The sequence below is a fragment of the Heteronotia binoei genome, chromosome 3 (genome assembly GCF_032191835.1).
Source record: "Heteronotia binoei isolate CCM8104 ecotype False Entrance Well chromosome 3, APGP_CSIRO_Hbin_v1, whole genome shotgun sequence".
In the NCBI taxonomy this organism is placed as follows: domain Eukaryota; kingdom Metazoa; phylum Chordata; class Lepidosauria; order Squamata; family Gekkonidae; genus Heteronotia; species Heteronotia binoei.
Window position 1 is genome coordinate 189,306,845 of NC_083225.1, and position 17,780 is coordinate 189,324,624.

At 50.2% G+C, this 17,780-nt stretch overlaps 2 protein-coding genes across 3 annotated transcripts in view; both read right to left on the reverse strand.

The window, feature by feature from the left end:
• Positions 1-17,780, reverse strand: part of CAPN5 (calpain 5) — a 120,614-nt gene that overhangs the window by 52,712 nt on the left and 50,122 nt on the right. The window lies entirely within an intron of this gene.
• OMP (olfactory marker protein) lies at positions 712-1,211 on the reverse strand. Its single transcript, XM_060235024.1, has one exon. The coding sequence runs from the start codon at positions 1,209-1,211 to the stop codon at positions 732-734; it is 480 nt and encodes a 159-aa protein (XP_060091007.1). The 3' UTR covers positions 712-731.

The following is a 17,780-nucleotide window of genomic DNA, read 5'->3' on the forward strand; positions in this document are numbered from 1 at the left end:
TATGCAGTTTCTGGGGGCAAACGATGGGGGGGGGGGCTTCAGTCACTTCCCTGCACCCTTTCTTGCTTCCTTTGCCATCAAGAGATACTACGCAGGCTTCTGCTATCTTCAAGAAGCCTTTTTAGCATCAGCAGGAGAGCACAAAGATGAATTTCTCAAACGGGGGCTGCTCCAAAATTTCGAGAAAGAACACTATCCTCCCCGTAGGTCGCCGATAACACAGTCCCGGTCTGCCCTGGGTTTGCTGTCGCCCGCGTTCATAGACTTTCCTTCTAAACTGCAGAAGCGTTTGGCAGTCACCCTTCTTGAGACAGGGGAACGTTGCAGTCGCGTGGAGAGCTCTAAGACCCAACGCATGCAGCTCAGTAAGAGAGAAAGAGGGTAGGAGAGGGCTGATAGCACCGATGTTCTTTCTAAGCTACAGAGTCTTGTGAAGCAAAAATTCTACTTTAGGAGATCCCGGCATTAAAGTTGTGAGCTCCTGCACGAGTGAGTGCGCTCTGGGGTCATCCTTCCTGAGCTAAGACAAAAATGCGTGAGCGGGAGGCTAAAAACCCGCAAGCTAGCTCACCCTAACTCAGCTTAGAGGGAACGCTGGATAGAGCATTCCAGCAAAGCTGTCTAGCTCCAAACACGTATCGCTCGAGCCGCAGAGTCAAAAGCAGAAAGACAGAGGCAGAAGAGGAGGCCTCGATGAAGGGGAAGGCGAGAATCCAGAGACGGGCCACCCTTCAGACTCTGAAGACCACGGAGCACTTGAGGTGGGCCGGTTCGAGGCCGTCGGCGTAGGCCAGGAGGAAGTACATCACCTTCCGGATCTTGGCCAGCTCGACCAGCCTCTCTCCGAACTCCAGAGCGTCGGCCTCGTTGCACTCCACCTCGGGGGAGTCGGGCGCCTTCCAGAAGACCCCCACGGGTTCCAGCAGCTGCCGCCGCATGAGATGGGTGAGGTCGGGGGTCCAGTGCTGGGAGGTGCCGACGACGTCCACCTTGCCCGGCTTCTCCAGGGCGACGTTCCAGCGCAGGAAGCGGAGGCCGTGCTGCCGGGCGAAGTCCAGCCGGTAGACAAACTCGTTGGGGCGCAGGAGCTTCTCACCGTCCTGGGGCTTCTCGTTCCTCTGCTGGAGGCTCTGCACCCGGAGCCTCATGCAGCTGGTCAGCTGGACGTCCTGCACCAGGTGGAGCTCCAGCTCGGACGCCTCCGAAGCCATCGCTTCTCGTCTCCTGGCTCTCTTCTCCGCGGCAGGCTCCTTCGGCACTGTTTGGCCAATGTGGGGAGGGTAGAGGGGGGGGGAATAAAACTGTTGCAAACTCTTCTCTCGTCTCCTCCCTTGACCCAGCGGATGCTAAGCAACCGGGGCCGGTGACGCACAGCACCCCAGGGGATGGGTTTCCTCTGGGCGCCCTCCTCTCGTTTGCAAAGGAGGAACGGATCCTGACACGCCGTGCGAGAGAATCCTGCGGGGACGAGCTCTCTGAGGACAGCTTCCCCGGCAACCCGCCTGACGATGCTTCCAGAGCGAAGCTGCAGTGGCTTTCGATGGCAACTCCGGCCTCAATGTGTTGCAATTAAATCCTAGAGTTGGAAGGGACCTCCGGGGTCATCTAGTCCAACCCCCTGCACAATGCAGGAAACTCACAAACACCTCCCCCTAAATTCACAGGGTCTTCATTGCTGTCAGATGGCCATTTAGCCTCTGTTGAAAAACCTCCAAGGAAGGAGAGCCCACCACCTCCTGAGGAATCATAGAATCCTAGAGCTGGAAGGGACCCCCTGCATAATGCAGGAAACTCACAAACACCTCCCCCTAAATTCCCAGGATCTTCATCGCTGTCAGATGGCCATCTAGCCTCTGCTGAAAAACCTCCCAGGAAGGAGAGCCCACCACCTCCCAAGGAATAATAGAATCCTAGAGTTGGAAGGGACCTCCAGGGTCATCTAGTCCATCCCCTGCACAATGCAGGAAACTCTAGTCCAACCCCCTGCACAATGCAGGAAACTCACAAACACCTCCCCCTAAATTCACAGGGTCTTCATTGCTGTCAGATGGCCATTTAGCCTCTCTTTAAAAACCTCCCAGGAAGGAGAAACCACCACCTCTTGAGTTTCTGGCTCAGCATAAGGCAGAACTTCCTGACCATTAGAGCAGTTCCTCAGTGGAACAGGCTTCTTCGGGAGGTGGAGGGCTCTCCTTCCTTGGAGGTTTTTCAACAGAGGCTAGCTGGCCATCTGACAGCAATGAAGATCCTGTGAATTTAGGGGGAGGTGTTTGTGAATTTCCTGCATTGTGCAGGGGGTTGGACTAGATAACCCTAGAGGTCCCTTCTGACTCTGATTCTGTGATTCATGTACAAAGGCAGTGCTTCCATATAGGCCTTGCTGTGAAGCTAGTTGGGGGTTGCCAAGAGAGGGGGGAAGACCCTCCTCCTCTCTGCCTGGAGGGGCAAAGGAAGGAAGAGGATTTGGTGGGAGATGCTTCCTGGAGGTGTGGGCAAAATGTGGCTCAGAAGCCACATGTGACTCACACATATGTGTGGCTCTCCCTCCCTCCTTCCTTCCTACCCACCTACATACTGTGAGAGCCAATTTGGTGTAATGATTAAGTGTGCGGACTCTTATCTGGGAGAACCGGGTTTGATTCCCCACTCCTCCACTTGCAGCTGCTAGCATGGCCTTGGGTCAGCCATGCTTGGGGGGGGGGGGGGCAAAGTGGGAGGGCTTTCAGTCCTGGCCCCACTGATGGACCTCTTGATGGCACTTGGGTTTTTTGGCCACTGTGTGACACAGAGTGTTGGACTGGATGGGCCACTAGCCTGATCCAACATGGCTTCTCTTATGTTCTTATAGAGTGTTGGACTGGATGGGCCACTGGCCTGATCCAACATGGCTTCTCTTATGTTCTTATGTGACATAGAGTGTTGGACTGGATGGGCCATTGGCCTGATCCAACATGGCTTCTCTTCTGTTCTTATGTGACACAGAGTGTTGGACTGGATGGGCCATTGGCCTGATCCAACATGGCTTCTCTTATGTTCTTATGTGACACAGAGTGTTGGACTGGATGGGCCACTGGCCTGATCCAACAGGGCTTCTCTTATGTTCTTATAAAATAAGAGGTCGATGAAATTTTGGGAGTGGGGAACGCAACTATTCTGAAGAAGAGAATCCAACTCCTTAAGAGTGTTTTTGCTTTAGCCCAAGAAAACCTTTCCTGCAACCATCAGTTGTTATTTCCCCCTCCAAGGTAATGAGAATACTTTTTTAACTTTTAAAATTCCAGGTTTGACAGGCAAGCTGTTTCCAACAGATAAACAGTTTCACAGGGAAAATGCAACAGTCGGGCCTTCGTTCCTACAAACAGAACAGGCCTCGTGTTTATTTTTATTTTTAAAAGAGAGTTTATTTTTAAAAGGATGAACTGTAGAGCTGCCAAGTTCCTGGCCCAGGCGGGAGTTCCCCCACCATGGAGAGAGCCAGTTTGGTGTAGTGGTTAAGTGTGTGGACTCTTATCTGGGAGAACCGGGTTTGATTCCCCCACTCCTCCACTTGCACGTGCTGGAATGGCCTTGGGGCAGCCATAGCTCTGGCAGAAGTTGTCCTTGAAAGGGAAGCTGCTGTGAGAGCCCTCTCCAGCCCCACCCACCTCACAGGGTGTCTGTTGTGGGGGAGGAAGGTAAAGGAGATTGTGAGCCGCTCTGAGACTCTTCGGAGTGGAGGGCGGGATATAAATCCAATATCTTCATCTACCTCACAGGGTGTCTGTTGTGGGGGAGGGAGAGAAAGGAGATTGTGAGCCGCTCTGAGACTCTTCGGAGTGGAGGGCGGGATATAAATCCAATATCTTCATCTACCTCACAGGGTGTCTGTTGTGGGGGAGGGAGGGAAAGGAGATTGTGAGCCGCTCTGAGACTCTTCGGAGTGGAGGGCGGGATATAAATCCAATATCTTCATCTACCTCACAGGGTGTCTGTTGTGGGGGAGGAAGGTAAAGGAGGTTGTGAGCCGCTCTGAGACTCTTCAGAGTGGAGGACGGGATATAAATCTAATATCTTCATCTATCTCACTGGGTGTCTGTTGTGGGGGAGGGAGGTAAAGGAGATTGTGAGCCGCTCTGAGACTCTTCGGAGTGGAGGGCGGGATATAAATCCAATATCTTCATCTACCTCACAGGGTGTCTGTTGTGGGGGAGGGAGGGAAAGGAGATTGTGAGCCGCTCTGAGACTCTTCGGAGTGGAGGACGGGATATAAATCCAATATCTTCATCTACCTCACAGGGTGTCTGTTGTGGGGGAGGGAGGTAAAGGAGATTGTGAGCCGCTCTGAGACACTTCGGAGTGGAGGGCGGGATATAAATCCAATATCTTCATCTACCTCACAGGGTGTCTGTTGTGGGGGAGGAAGGTAAAGGAGATTGTGAGCCGCTCTGAGACTCTTCGGAGTGGAGGGCGGGATATAAATCCACTATCTTCATCTACCTCACAGGGTGTCTGTTGTGGGGGAGGGAGGGAAAGGAGATTGTGAGCCGCTCTGAGACTCTTCAGAGTGGAGGGCGGGATATAAATCCACTATCTTCATCTACCTCATAGATGTCTGTTGTGGGGGGCGGGGGGGGGGGGAGGTAAAGGAGATTGTGAGCCGCTCTGAGACTCTTCGGAGTGGAGGACGGGATATAAATCTAATATCTTCATCTATCTCACTGGGTGTCTGTTGTGGGGGAGGGAGGTAAAGGAGATTGTGAGCCGCTCTGAGACTCTTCGGAGTGGAGGGCGGGATATAAATCCAATATCTTCATCTACCTCACAGGGTGTCTGTTGTGGGGGAGGGAGGGAAAGGAGATTGTGAGCCGCTCTGAGACTCTTCGGAGTGGAGGACGGGATATAAATCCAATATCTTCATCTACCTCACAGGGTGTCTGTTGTGGGGGAGGGAGGGAAAGGAGATTGTGAGCCGCTCTGAGACTCTTCGGAGTGGAGGGCGGGATATAAATCCAATATCTTCATCTACCTCACAGGGTGTCTGTTGTGGGGGAGGGAGGTAAAGGAGATTGTGAGCCGCTCTGAGACTCTTCGGAGTGGAGGGCGGGATATAAATCCAATATCTTCATCTACCTCACAGAGTGTCTGTTGTGGGGGAGGGAGGGAAAGGAGATTGTGAGCCGCTCTGAGACTCTTCGGAGTGGAGGGTGGGATATAAATCCAATATCTTCATCTACCTCACAGGGCGTCTGTTGTGGGGGAGGAAGTGAATGGAGATTGTGAGCCGCTCTGAGACTCTTCGGAGTGGAGGGCGGGATATGAAGCCAATATCTTCATCTGCCTCACAGGGTGTCTGTTGTGGGGGAGGGAGGGAAAGGAGATTGTGAGCCGCTCTGACACTCTTCAGAGTGGAGGGCAGGATATAAATCCAATGTCTTCTTCTTCTTCTTCCCAACCCACCAGCCCCAGATGGGCAGGCAGGGGAGATCCTCTGCCGATGTCGCCGGTGCAATGAAGTAGGATTGCCAAGTCCTCTTCATCTCCTGGTGGGGGACATTCACATGCGTCATGCACGCACAAGACAGATTGATGTCACCTGGAAGTGACGTCATCAAAATGGTGGTGCCCGTGCGGGGCCGCTCTAGGCATTTCTGGGGAGACTATGGTTTTGCTGGATGCTCTAGCTATTGTGCCATAGAGTTTTACCTCCCAAATGGCTAGAGCACCTAGGGAAACCATAGTTTTCCTGGAAACGCCTAGAGCAGCCGCACACGGGTGCCACCATTTTGATGACGTCACTTCCAAGTCACGTCGTCATGCCAGTGATGCAGGGGGAGATTCCCTGCCCGAACTGGGGACTTGGCAGCCCTACTTGGAAGTGACGCCATTGCGTCGACATCGTCGTGCGCCAGCCACTCTAGGAGCTTCCAGGGAAACTCCATGGTTTTCCCAGACGCTCTATCAATTTGGGAAGGAAAACTCTTATGATACCAGGGGCCGCCAACCTCCAAGTGGGGTCTGAAAATCCCCTGAAATTACAGCTGCTCTCCAGATGGCAGAGATCTGGTACCATACAGTTTTCCCTCCCCGATTGCTAGAGCGTCCAGGAAAACCATAGAGTTTTCCTGGAAGCTCCTAGAGCAGCCAACAAACGACATCGCTGGCGCGATGATGTCACATGTGGGTGTGAAAACTTGGCAACCCTAATGAACTGCCTATTTCTGGTATCCTTCTTCTGGACTGAGAGACGTGGCAGTTCAGTGATCAGAGCATCAGGGAAACCTACCTTCAAACTTCAACGAGGCCTAGGATTGCCAGGTCCAATTCAAGAAATATCTGAGGACATTAGGGGTGGAGCCAGGAGACTCTGGGGGAGGAGCCAGGAGCAAGGGTGTGACAAACATAACTGAACTCCAAAGGGATTTCTTGCCATCACATTTAAAAGGAACCACACACCTTTTCTCCATGCCTTCCCTCCATTGGAAATAATGACGGATAGGGGTACCTTCTTTTGGGGCTCACAGACTTGGACCCCCTAGTCCAATCTTTTTGAAAACCAACTGCCTTCAGGAGGTCCACCAGCAGGACCAGAACTCCAGAAGTCCTCCCAATGATGACCCCCCCCCCCAAGATTACAGAACATCACTCCCCCAGACATAAGAACATAAAGGAAACCATGTTGGATCAGTGGCCCATCTAATCCAACACTCTGTGTCTCACAGTGGCAAAAACTCATAATAATAATAATAATAATAAGTGCTTCTTCACCAGAAGAAGCACCATCTAATCCAACACTCTGTGTCTCACAGTGGCAAAAACTCAGGTGCCATCGGGAAGCCCACTAGTGGGGCCAGAACTCCAGAAACCCACTCTTTCCCTCCAATCACCAAGAAGACAGAGCACCATGCCCCAGACATAAGAACATAAAGGAAGCCATGTTGGATCAGGCCAATGGCCCGTCCAGTCCAACACTCTGTGTCACATAAGAACAGAAGAGAAGCCATGTTGGATCAGGCCAGTGGCCCATCCAGTCCAACACTCTGTGTCACATAAGAACATAAGAGAAGCCATGTTGGATCAAGCCAATGGCCCATCCATTCCAACACTCTGTGTCACATAAGAACGTAAGAGAAGGACAACTCCAGCGAGAGCTATGGCTAACCCAAGGCCATTCCAGCAGCTGCAAGTGGAGGAGTGGGGAATCAAACCTGGTTCTGCCAGATAAAAGCTGACCCAAGGCTATTCCAGCAGGTGCAAGTGGAGGAGTGGGGAATCAAATCCGGTTCTCTCAGATAAGAGAGCTCTGCCTGACCCAAGGCCATTCCAGCAGCTGCAAGTGGAGGAGTGGGGAATCAAACCCAGTTCTCCCAGAGAAGAGAGCTCTGGCTGACCCAAGGCCATTCCAGCAGCTGCAAGGGGAGGAGTGGGGAATCAAACCCGGTTCTCCCAGATAAGAGTCCACGCACTTAACCACGACACCAAACTTACTCTGGCTCATCACCCTTTGATTGAAGAATCCGTTTGATACTCCTCTTCCTGCGTGATACCGTTCTCCTTAAAGCTATAAGGATGCCCCCTCCTGCATTCCCACTGAGCATTAAGGGTTCGGAAAATTAGGAACGGAGAAAACAAAAACCCGGCTGCCCGCCAAGGGAAGAACACGGAGATCTGAAATAATGAGGCTCTCGTGGGGCTCTTTCTTCTGAATGGCATCTCCCAGGGTGGAGAAAGATGTGCCCAGGGGGGCAATTTGGATCATAGCACTAAATGCTTCCCATGGAGGAAGTCTGAACTCTGGCGCAGAAGCTGCTTTGGGACATGCCATGGACAGGCAGAGATGACACAGCACGGGGAGAAAGCTTGCTTCCTTGGGGCAGAAGTTTCCTCCCTCCTTCGATACGGATTCCTAATCTGTATATCTGTTCCCCAAGTGTGGTTCCCATCTGCAAAAAGCTAAACTGTGAGCCGGGGCCTTGCTTACCCTGAACAGATTTTTCTGCAAATTTGAGGGACCCTTTAGATTTGCAGGAAAACATGAAAAATTAGAAAGAGGAGGAAGAGGAAGAAGAAGAGGAGGAGAAGGGAAGAGGGAAGGAGAAGGAAGAGGAGGAAAAGAAGGAGAAGAAAAAGAAGAAGAGGAAGAAGAGGCAGGAAGAAGAAAAGGAGAAAGAGGAAGAAGAAGAGGAGGAGAAGGGAAGAGGGAAGGAGAAGGAGAAGGAAGAGGAGGAGAAGAAAATGAAGAAGAAGAGGAAGAGGAAGGAGAAGAGGCAGAAGAAGAAGAGGAAGAAGAAGGGTTGCCAAGTCCGACTCAAGAAATATCTGAGGAATATGTTGCCAAAGGCGTTCATGGCTGGAGTCCATTGGTTGTTGTAGATTTCCCGGGCTGTGTGGCTGTGGTCTTGGCATTGTGAGACCCGACATTTCATCAGCAACTGTGACCAGCATCCTCAGAGGTGTAACCCAGAAAACTGGAGTTGTCTCTGGGTCAAATAGGGTTATACCTCTGAGGATGCCAGTCACAGTCACAGATGCTGGCGAAACGTCAGGTCACACAATGCCAAGAGCACGGCCACACAGCCCGGAAAATCTACAACAACCAATATCTGGGGTGGAGCCAGGGGACTTTGGGGGTGGAGCTGGGAGCACGGATGTGAGGCGCATGGTTGAACTCCAATAAGAGTTCTGGCCATCACATTTAAAAGGGCCATGCTCCTTTTAAAAGGACTGTGCTCCTTTTAAATGCCTTCTTTCCATAGTAAATAATGGAGGATAGGAGCACCTTCTTTGGGATCTGATAAAATTGCACTCCCCAATCCAATCTTTTTGAAACTTGGAGGGTGTTTTGTGAAGAAGCCCTGGATGCTATGCTGAAACTTTGGTGCCTCTACCTCAAAAAACAGCCCTTCTGGAGCCCCAGTTACCCAATTCTCCACTATACCCTAGGGGAATTGATCTCCATAGGGTATAGTGGAGTGCCCAGAAGCAATTTCCTCCCCCCTTCTTTCTGATGACCCTGAAGTGGGGGGAGGGCCTCCAAACCAGGAGAATGGGATTGGCAACCCTAAAATGATGATACTGGATTCATACCCCGCACAAAACTCTGAATCTCATAGTGGTTCACAATCTCTTTTACCTCCCTCTCCCACAACAGTCACCCTGTGAGGTGGGTGGGCCTGGAGAGGGCTCTCACAGCAGCTGCCCTTTAAAGGACAACCTCTGCCAGAGCTATGGCTGACCCAAGGCCATTCCAGCAGGTGCAAGTGGAGGAGTGGGGAATCAAACCCAGTTCTCCCAGATAAGAGAGCTCTGGCTGACCCAAGACCATTCCAGAAGCTGCAAGTGGAGGAGTGGAGAATCAAACCCGGTTCTCCCAGATAAGAATCCATGCACTTCACCATCACACCAAATCACCACCACACCAAATAACTGTGTGTGTGTGTGTGTGTAAATCTCATCAAATTAATTTGCATTAATGTGCATAGGGTGACATCACATCATTGCAGAGGTCCATCAGTGGCTTTTAGCCACAATGTGTGTGTGTGTGTGTGTATTTGGCCACTGTGTGACACAGAATGTTGGACTGGATGGGCCATTGGCCTGATCTAACATGGCTTCTCTTATGTTCTTACGACGTTTTCTTGGCGGACTTTTTGCTAATGGGTCCATAACGACTCAGTGCTTGCACAGGGAACTATCTTTACCTTTACTTTTTGTCTGGTCATGAACCGGAACTCATGGCTATGCATTTGGCGTTATTTCTGCAAACCGTCAAACAGGCGGTTAGAACTGCGGTGTGGACAGTTCAGCAGCCCTCCACAAGAGGGCAGCACCTGCCAGCATCTCTCTTCTAATGGAGACAAGACTCTCAAACCAAGCAACGTTTCCTCTGCCTATTGCTTTAAACTTGGGACACACAACCTGCTTTTAAAGGGTCATCTGCGGCCTCCTTTCTGCGAGAAGGCATGATCTGCTGCAAACAGAGAGCAGAACTCCTGTGCTTTAGCAGTGCGGTGAGGAAGTGAAGTTCCCTTCGTAGCATTGCCAAGAACCCCCCGGTAATTTGTTGGGGGAGATTTTCCAGCACCAAGAAAGGCCTAGACTGGCATCTCAGTGATGTTGCCGGCGCTGCAACGATGTCAGTTCCGGTGCATCGTATTACCAGGGAAACTCCTGAATTTGGGCAAAAACTCTATGGCAGGAGCAACGTTTGGAATAGAGTTTTACCTTGAATACCAGACCATCCCTGCATCACTGTGGGCATGATGATGTCAGTTATGGCGCATGCTGGGAGTGGCATTGTTGATTACACTGCTGAGATATACTAGGCTAGGCCTCCCCCTGCTGTCTGTAGGACTCCCACTGTCCAGCTGATCAGGGGTGGGGCTTCTTATTTTCCTTCCTTCCTTCCTTCCTTCCTTCCTTCCTTCCTTCCTTCCTTCCTTCCTTCCTTCCTTCCTTCCTTCCTTCCTTCCTTCCTTCCTTCCTTCCTTCCTTCCTTCCTTCCTCCTTAGAACATCTGAATTTTAATGCCAGTAGTTCACAAATAATCTTCTAATAATCACTTCATTATCAGAATCACTTCTCACTGTCTTACAACGCTGTAACGTTGATGGTTAGTGGATAAGACCTTGTTACAGCGTTGTAAGAGAGTGAGAAGTGATTCTAATGGAGTCTGAGAAGCTGGGGAAAACCTGATATGCGAAACAGGACATTAAACCGGTTTTGCCTGTCCCTCCCTCCCTCCCTCCCTCCCTCCCTCCCTTCCTCCCTTCCTTCCTTCCTTCCTTCCTTCCTTCCTTCCTTCCGCTCTAGAACATCTGAATTTTAATGCCAGTAGTTCACAAATAATCTTCTAATAATCACTTCACTATCAGAATCACTTCTCACTCTCTTACAACGCTGTAACATCGATGGTTAGTGGATAAGGCCTTGTCACAGAAGTGATTCTAATGGCGTCTGAGAAGCTGGGGAAAACCTGATATGCGAAACAGGACATTAAACCGGTTTTGCCTGTTGCTGGAAAGGTTGAATATTTGGAAATATTGGATGTTTATTTGAAAGTGTTATTGCCTAATGGTTGGGAGAATACACGTGTCTGAAAAGAAGTGCTGTGACTGTATTTCTTCCTCCTGAAGTGCATCCTTATTTGGTGTTATGCTGGTGCACATTGGAAAGTGGAGTAAAACCATTTTTGTTGGCATTGGAGAGTCATTATTATGAGAAGATTTTGAGAATATACATCTTTAAGAGGCATGCAACACAGAGCTTAGGGGTTTCTCCCCAGTCCCACCTGGAGGCTGGCAACCTTAGCTCCCTCCTTTTCGTCCGCCCCCCCCCCCCGTGCATCTGAAAACAAAACACAGCAAGCCACACAGGATCATTAGAAGAAGATGATGAAACTGGATTCATAGCTCACCCTATACTCTGAATCTCAGAGTGGCTCACAATCTCCTTTACTTTCATCCCCACAACAGACACCCCATGAGGTAGGTGGGGCTGAAAGAGCTCTGACAGAAGCTGCCCTTTCAAGGACAACTTTGTGAGAGCTCTGGCTGACCCAAGGCCATTCCAGCAGCTGCAAGTGGAGGAGAGGGGAATCAAGCCCGGTTCTCCCAGATAAGAGAGCTCTGGCTGACCCAAGGCCATTCCAGCAGCTGCAAGTGGAGGAGAGGGGAATCAAGCCCGGTTCTCCCAGATAAGAGAGCTCTGGCTGACCCAAGGCCATTCCAGCAGCCGCAAGTGGAGGAGAGGGGAATCAAGCCCGGTTCTCCCAGATAAGAGAGCTCTGGCTGACCCAAGGCCATTCCAGCAGCTGCAAGTGGAGGAGTGGGGAATCAAACCTGGTTCTCCCAGATAAGAGAGCTATGGATGACCCAAGGCCATTCTAGCAGCTGCAAGTGGAGGAGTGGGGAATCAAACCTGGTTCTCCCAGATAAGAGAGCTATGGCTGACCCAAGGCCATTCCAGCAGCTGCAAGTGGAGGAGTGGGGAATCAAGCCAGGTTCTCCCAGATAAGAGTCCGCGCACTTAACCAGGGAATGCCCTCTCTGAAGAGGTCAGAGTTCTCCGGGACCTGACCCAATTCTGCAGGGCCTGTAAGACATACCTATTTAGACAGGCTTTTAATGTCAAACCGGAGGCATTTCAGCAGCTGACAGCGGTGCTTAATACCCGTCGCCCAACAGCGACTTTCCTTCCGAACCCGACAGAAAAATAAAGTGCTTAAAACATCAAAGAATTTTAACGGCTAGCACTATTAGCGCCATCTTGGGACCACAAACCATCTCGATTTATATCATCGTATTTTTAAGAAATGCTTTATCGCAACACTTTTATTGCAATCGTTTAAGACGGTCATCGTTACCGTTTTACTTGTCGTCTTACTTGTCGGTAGCCGCCCTGATCCCAACGGGGGAGGGTGGGGTATAAATGCAAATAATAAATAAATAAAATAAACCCCTTTACACCAAACTGGCTGTCCGTACCTGCTCTGGCCTCTAGGGGGAGCAGGTATAAAAGTCGGCTCCTGCAGCCACCTTATATCACCCCACGACTGCCCCTAACTGCTCTTCAATGATAAGGGAAATTACGGCAGGGCAGCTGGTGAAAGCACACTTCAGGCTTGGCGCGTGACCCACTGCTTGTAGGTCCCGACCCACCAGCTGCAGACTGTTTCGACAGTCAAGCCGAGCCTCCGTGGCCAAGCGCTTTCCTCCACCCTGCAAGCTAATAACTTGCACGCAGCGCCTTGGGGTTTCTTTTTCCTTGAATATGCATTAGCCGATGCCTCTCTCCGGCACTGTGGGAACGGCGCATCAAGGCGGTGCGTGCGTGTCCCTCCTCCACCCAGTCGGCTTGGGGGAAGGGTGGCGGCTGCCTGACAAAACCACAAGCTGCCGCAATGGGACGTATGGGTTTAGGCAGATGCTGTAGGGGGATTCCGCAAAGAAAAGGTAGGCCAATTCAAGAAATATCCAGGGACTTTGGGGGTGGAGCCAGGAGCAAGGGTGCGAAAAGCATCACTGAACTCCCAAGGGAGTTCTGGCCATCGCATTTAAAGGAACCGCACACCCTTTAAATGCCTTCCCTCCATTGGAAATAATGAAGGACAGGGGCACCTTCTTTGGGGGCTCCTAGAATTGGATCCCCTCATCCAATCCTTTTGAAACTTGGGAGGGTGATTTGAGGAGAGGTATCAGATGCTATGCGGAAACTTTGGTGCTTCTCCCTCAAAAAGCAGCCCCCCTCAGAGCCCCAGATACCCACAGCTCAATTCTCCATTATACCCTACAGGAATCAGTCTCCATAGGGAATAATGGAGTGCCCAGCAGACATTCTCCCCTCCCGCTTCTGGATGGCCCTGAAACGGGGGGAGGGGGAGGGCCTCCAAACCAGTCGATCTCCTGCCCCCACTTGGGGATTGGCAACCCTGTGAAAAGGGGACAGCTCCACAGGAAGGATGTAGGTGCAGTGAGGGTCCTGAATCTCTGGAATAGGGGGAGGTGGGGTTGGACCCTCAGGTGGCTCAGGAAGCCCCCCGTGGAGGATCACTAGCCCCTGTAAAGCTGACTTGTTGTTGCTGAACAAAGCAGTAGACAAGCAGCAGACCAACTAAGTTTTACTCAGGATGTCAGCTTTCGTATGCTCTTAAGCAGACTTCATCAGACAAAATGGGAATGGCAAGCAGCGATACTTAATATAAGTGGGCAGTGTGGAATCATGGGAACGTTTTTTAGCCGATTAAAAGACTCACAAACAGGCACCTGTGTTTGTTAGCGTTAGGGCAGAGCAGGGCTGAAAAAACACTGGAGGGTGATAAAAAAGCAGGCTGCTGTTGCAGGCACGAAGTGCCATAAATCGAGGTAACGTTCTGGCTTTTAGTTTAAATAGGGGGCGTGGCTTCTCAAGGGATTATAACAGCCATTATAGTTTGCCATTAGAAAAAAAAGGAAGACATTAGAATACAGAGGAGGATGGGCATACGCAATATGCAATAAGTATATGCGATAAGACAAACAGCCAATATCCCCACTTTGACTATGTCAATACAAAAAAACAAAAAAGATTTCGGGTTTTCACGGCTGGCATCATCATTAGGGTTTGTAGAATCTTTCGGGTTCAAGTGCCGTGTTCTACTGGAGAAAGTTTTCCTTCCAGACGTTTCGTTCTCAGCTGCGGAGAACATCCTCAGTGGCGTTGCAGCCGGAGCAGGCGCTCAGACCTTCTTGGCTGCTGCGCATTGAGTGAGGCCAGTAAATTTTCTCCAGTAGAACACGGCACTTGAGCCCGAAAGATTCTACAAACCCTAATAAAAACAAAAAACCCAAATATTCTGATACGCTGTTCTAAAAGAGAAATAATATAAGTTAGCCATTAGAAAAACGGGGTCCATTAAAGTATAGTGCAGGGGTGGCCGACGGTAGCTCTCCAGATGTTTTTTGCCTACAACTCCCATCAGCCCCAGCCAGCATGGCCAATGGCTGGGGCTGATGGGAGTTGTAGGCAAAAACATCTGGAGAGCTACCGTTGGCCACCCCTGGATAGCGGAAGGTGGGTTAGTAGATGTAATGAGACAAACAGCCCACATCCCTCATTTGAGCATGTCAACATTATTCTGATACGCTGTTCTAAAAGAGAAATACATTGGAACACTTTGGATGCGCAGCTATACTCAGTGAGAGTTGGTTTAGCATATGTCATGAGATAACAAACCAATATCCCTGTTCAGTCCTGGGGAGGCGTTTGTTCCAAGTGTCGTGATAATTTGTAATTCAGCCATTTCTCTCTCCATTCTGTTCTTGAAACTCCTTTGCAGTAAAACAGCTACTTTGAGGTCACCCACGGAATGCTCAGGAAGGTTGTTAACTTTTAATAGGACCAATTATGTACAGAACAAGAGTGCCAAGGAGGGGTGTGCAGTTAGAAAACGCCAAGCTTACTTGAGACCCTAAATATCGGGTGTGGTAATCGGGTGGGAAACAACTCTGACTCCTCCCTTTTTCTCTTGCTCCTAATCCCCTGATTAAGATGCCTTATATTTTAGAGTACCAAGTATGGCGGTCTACAACAGGGGTAGCCAAACTGCAGCTCGCAAACCACGTGTGGCTCTTTCACACATATTGTGTTGCTCTCAAAGCCCCCACTGTTCTGTCGGCCAGCTTGGAGAATGCATTTAGAAGAAGAAGAAGAAGATATTGGATTTATATCCCACCCTCCACTCCGAAGAGTCTCAGAGCGGCTCACAATCTCCTTTACCTTCCTCCCCCACAACAGACACCCTGTGAGGTAGATGAAGATATTGGATTTATATCCCGCCCTCCACTCCGAAGAGTCTCAGAGCGGCTCACAATCTCCTTTATCTTCCTCCCCCACAACAGACACCCTGTGAGGTAGATGAAGATATTGGATTTATATCCCGCCCTCCACTCCGAAGCGTCTCAGAGCGGCTCACAATCTCCTTTACCTTCCTCCCCCACAACAGACACCCTGTGAGGTGGGTGGGGCTGGAGAGGGCTCTCACAACAGCTGCCCTTTCAAGGACAACCTCTGCCAGAGCTATGGCTGACCCAAGGACATTCCAGCAGGTGCAAGTGGAGGAGTGGGAAATCAAACCCGGTTCTCCCAGATAAGAGTCCGCACACTTAACCACTACACCAAGTTAAGATTGCTTTCTTTCCACCTCTCCCTCCCACCCCATCTATTTTCCTATTTTCCTTCCTTCCTTCCTTCCTTCCTTCCTTCCTTCCTTCCTTCCTTCCTTCCTTCCTTCCTTCCTCCCTCCCTCAAACATCTAACTTTTATTCTGTGTAGCTCTTACGTTAAACGAGTTTGGCCACCCCTGGTATATAGTAAAGCAATGATCATCAGCCTTTCTGGACCCAGTGAGCATGGGAACCACGGAGCTTCAAGCATGTGACAAGAAGAGGCAGATCCAGAGTTATGACATCGTCCGTGCCACGGCTGGGATGGCTGGCAACAGACCAAGAGATCTGGGGAGAGGCAATGAAAGTCATGTGCCAGGAGGTGGGTGGTCATGACAAATAAGCCAAGGATCAGTGCTGGGGAGGAATTTTCTCCACCATAAAGTGACTCAAGGAAAGGATGGAGAGGTGGAAAGAAAGCAACTTTAATTTTAAACGCATTCAACAAGCTGCCAGCTGGCTTGGCTTAGAGAAGTGATTTAAAGAAAGAAATGTCTCTTCCAAGCCAGCCAATGGGGTGGTGGGGTCTTTGAGAGCCACACAACATGTGGGTCCGGAGCCACAGTTTGGTTGCCCCTGCTATACACATTTCTACAGCCCTTTTTGCAGAATGCCACTGTTAGAATGTCTTAGCCTTACGGTTGCCAGCTTCCAAGTGGCAGCTGAAAATCTCCCAGTGTAACTATTTATTTTCACGTGACCAAGATCAGTCCCAATCAATGTTCCCTCTAAGCTGCAAGAGTCTTGTGAGCAAAAATTCTAAACTGTGAGCTACCAGCATTAAAGCTGCGAGCTACTGGCACCAAAGTTGTGATCTACTGCATAAATTATTGTGCTCTGGGGCCATCCTTCCTGAGCTAAGACAAAAATGTGTGAGCTGGAGGCTAAAAATCTGTGAGCTAGCTCACGCTAACTCAGCGTAGAGGGGACACTGGTCAGGGGCCATCCTTCCTGAGGTAAAACAAAAATGTGTGAGCTGGAGGCTAAAAATCTGTGAGCTAGCTCACACTAACTCAGCTTAGAGGGAACACTGGTCAGGGGCCATCCTTCCTGAGGTAAAACAAAAATGTGTGAGCTGGAGGCTAAAAATCTGTGAGCTAGCTCACGCTAACTCAGCTTAGAGGGAACACTGGTGAGGGGCCACCCTTCCTGAGGTAAAACAAAGATGTGTGAGCTGGAGGCTATAAATCTGTGAGTTAGTTCACGCTAACTCAGCTTAGAGGGAACACTGGTCAGGGGCCATCCTTCCTGAGGTAAAACAAAAATGTGTGAGCTGGAGGCTAAAAATCTGTGAGCTAGCTCACGCTAACTCAGCTTAGAGGGAACACTGGTGAGGGGCCACCCTTCCTGAGGTAAAACAAAGATGTGTGAGCTGGAGGCTAAAAATCTGTGAGCTAGCTCACGCTAACTCAGCGTAGAGGGGACACTGGTCAGGGGCCATCCTTCCTGAGGTAAAACAAAAATGTGTGACCTGGAGGCTAAAAATCTGTGAGTTAGTTCACGCTAACTCAGCTTAGAGGGAACACTGGTCAGGGGCCATCCTTCCTGAGGTAAAACAAAAATGTGTGACCTGGAGGCTAAAAATCTGTGAGTTAGTTCACGCTAACTCAGCTTAGAGGGAACACTGGTCAGGGGCCATCCTTCCTGAGGTAAAACAAAAATGTGTGAGCTGGAGGCTAAAAATCTGTGAGCTAGTTCACGCTAACTCAGCTTAGAGGGAACACTGGTCAGGGGCCAGCCTTCCTGAGGTACAACAAAAATGTGTGACCTGGAGGCTAAAAATCTGTGAGTTAGTTCACGCTAACTCAGCTTAGAGGGAACACTGGTCAGGGGCCATCCTTCCTGAGGTAAAACAAAAATGTGTGAGCTGGAGGCTAAAAATCTGTGAGCTAGTTCACGCTAACTCAGCTTAGAGGGAACACTGGTCCCAATGGGCAAAATGGCAGCTTAGGAGGGTGGAGTCTATGCCATTGTAACCTGCCGAGGTCCCTCCCCTTCCTAAACCCTGCCTTTCCCAGGCTCCACCCCCAAAATTTTCATGTACCTATTCCTCAACTCAGACCTGGCAACCCAACTTCCTAGGCCTCAAAGATGCTCTTTTCT

What these genes read in the sequence shown, in the direction of transcription:
- OMP (XM_060235024.1), bottom strand. Translation starts at nt 1,211, where the DNA reads ATGGCTTCGGAGGCGTCCGAGCTGGAGCTCCACCTGGTGCAGGACGTC.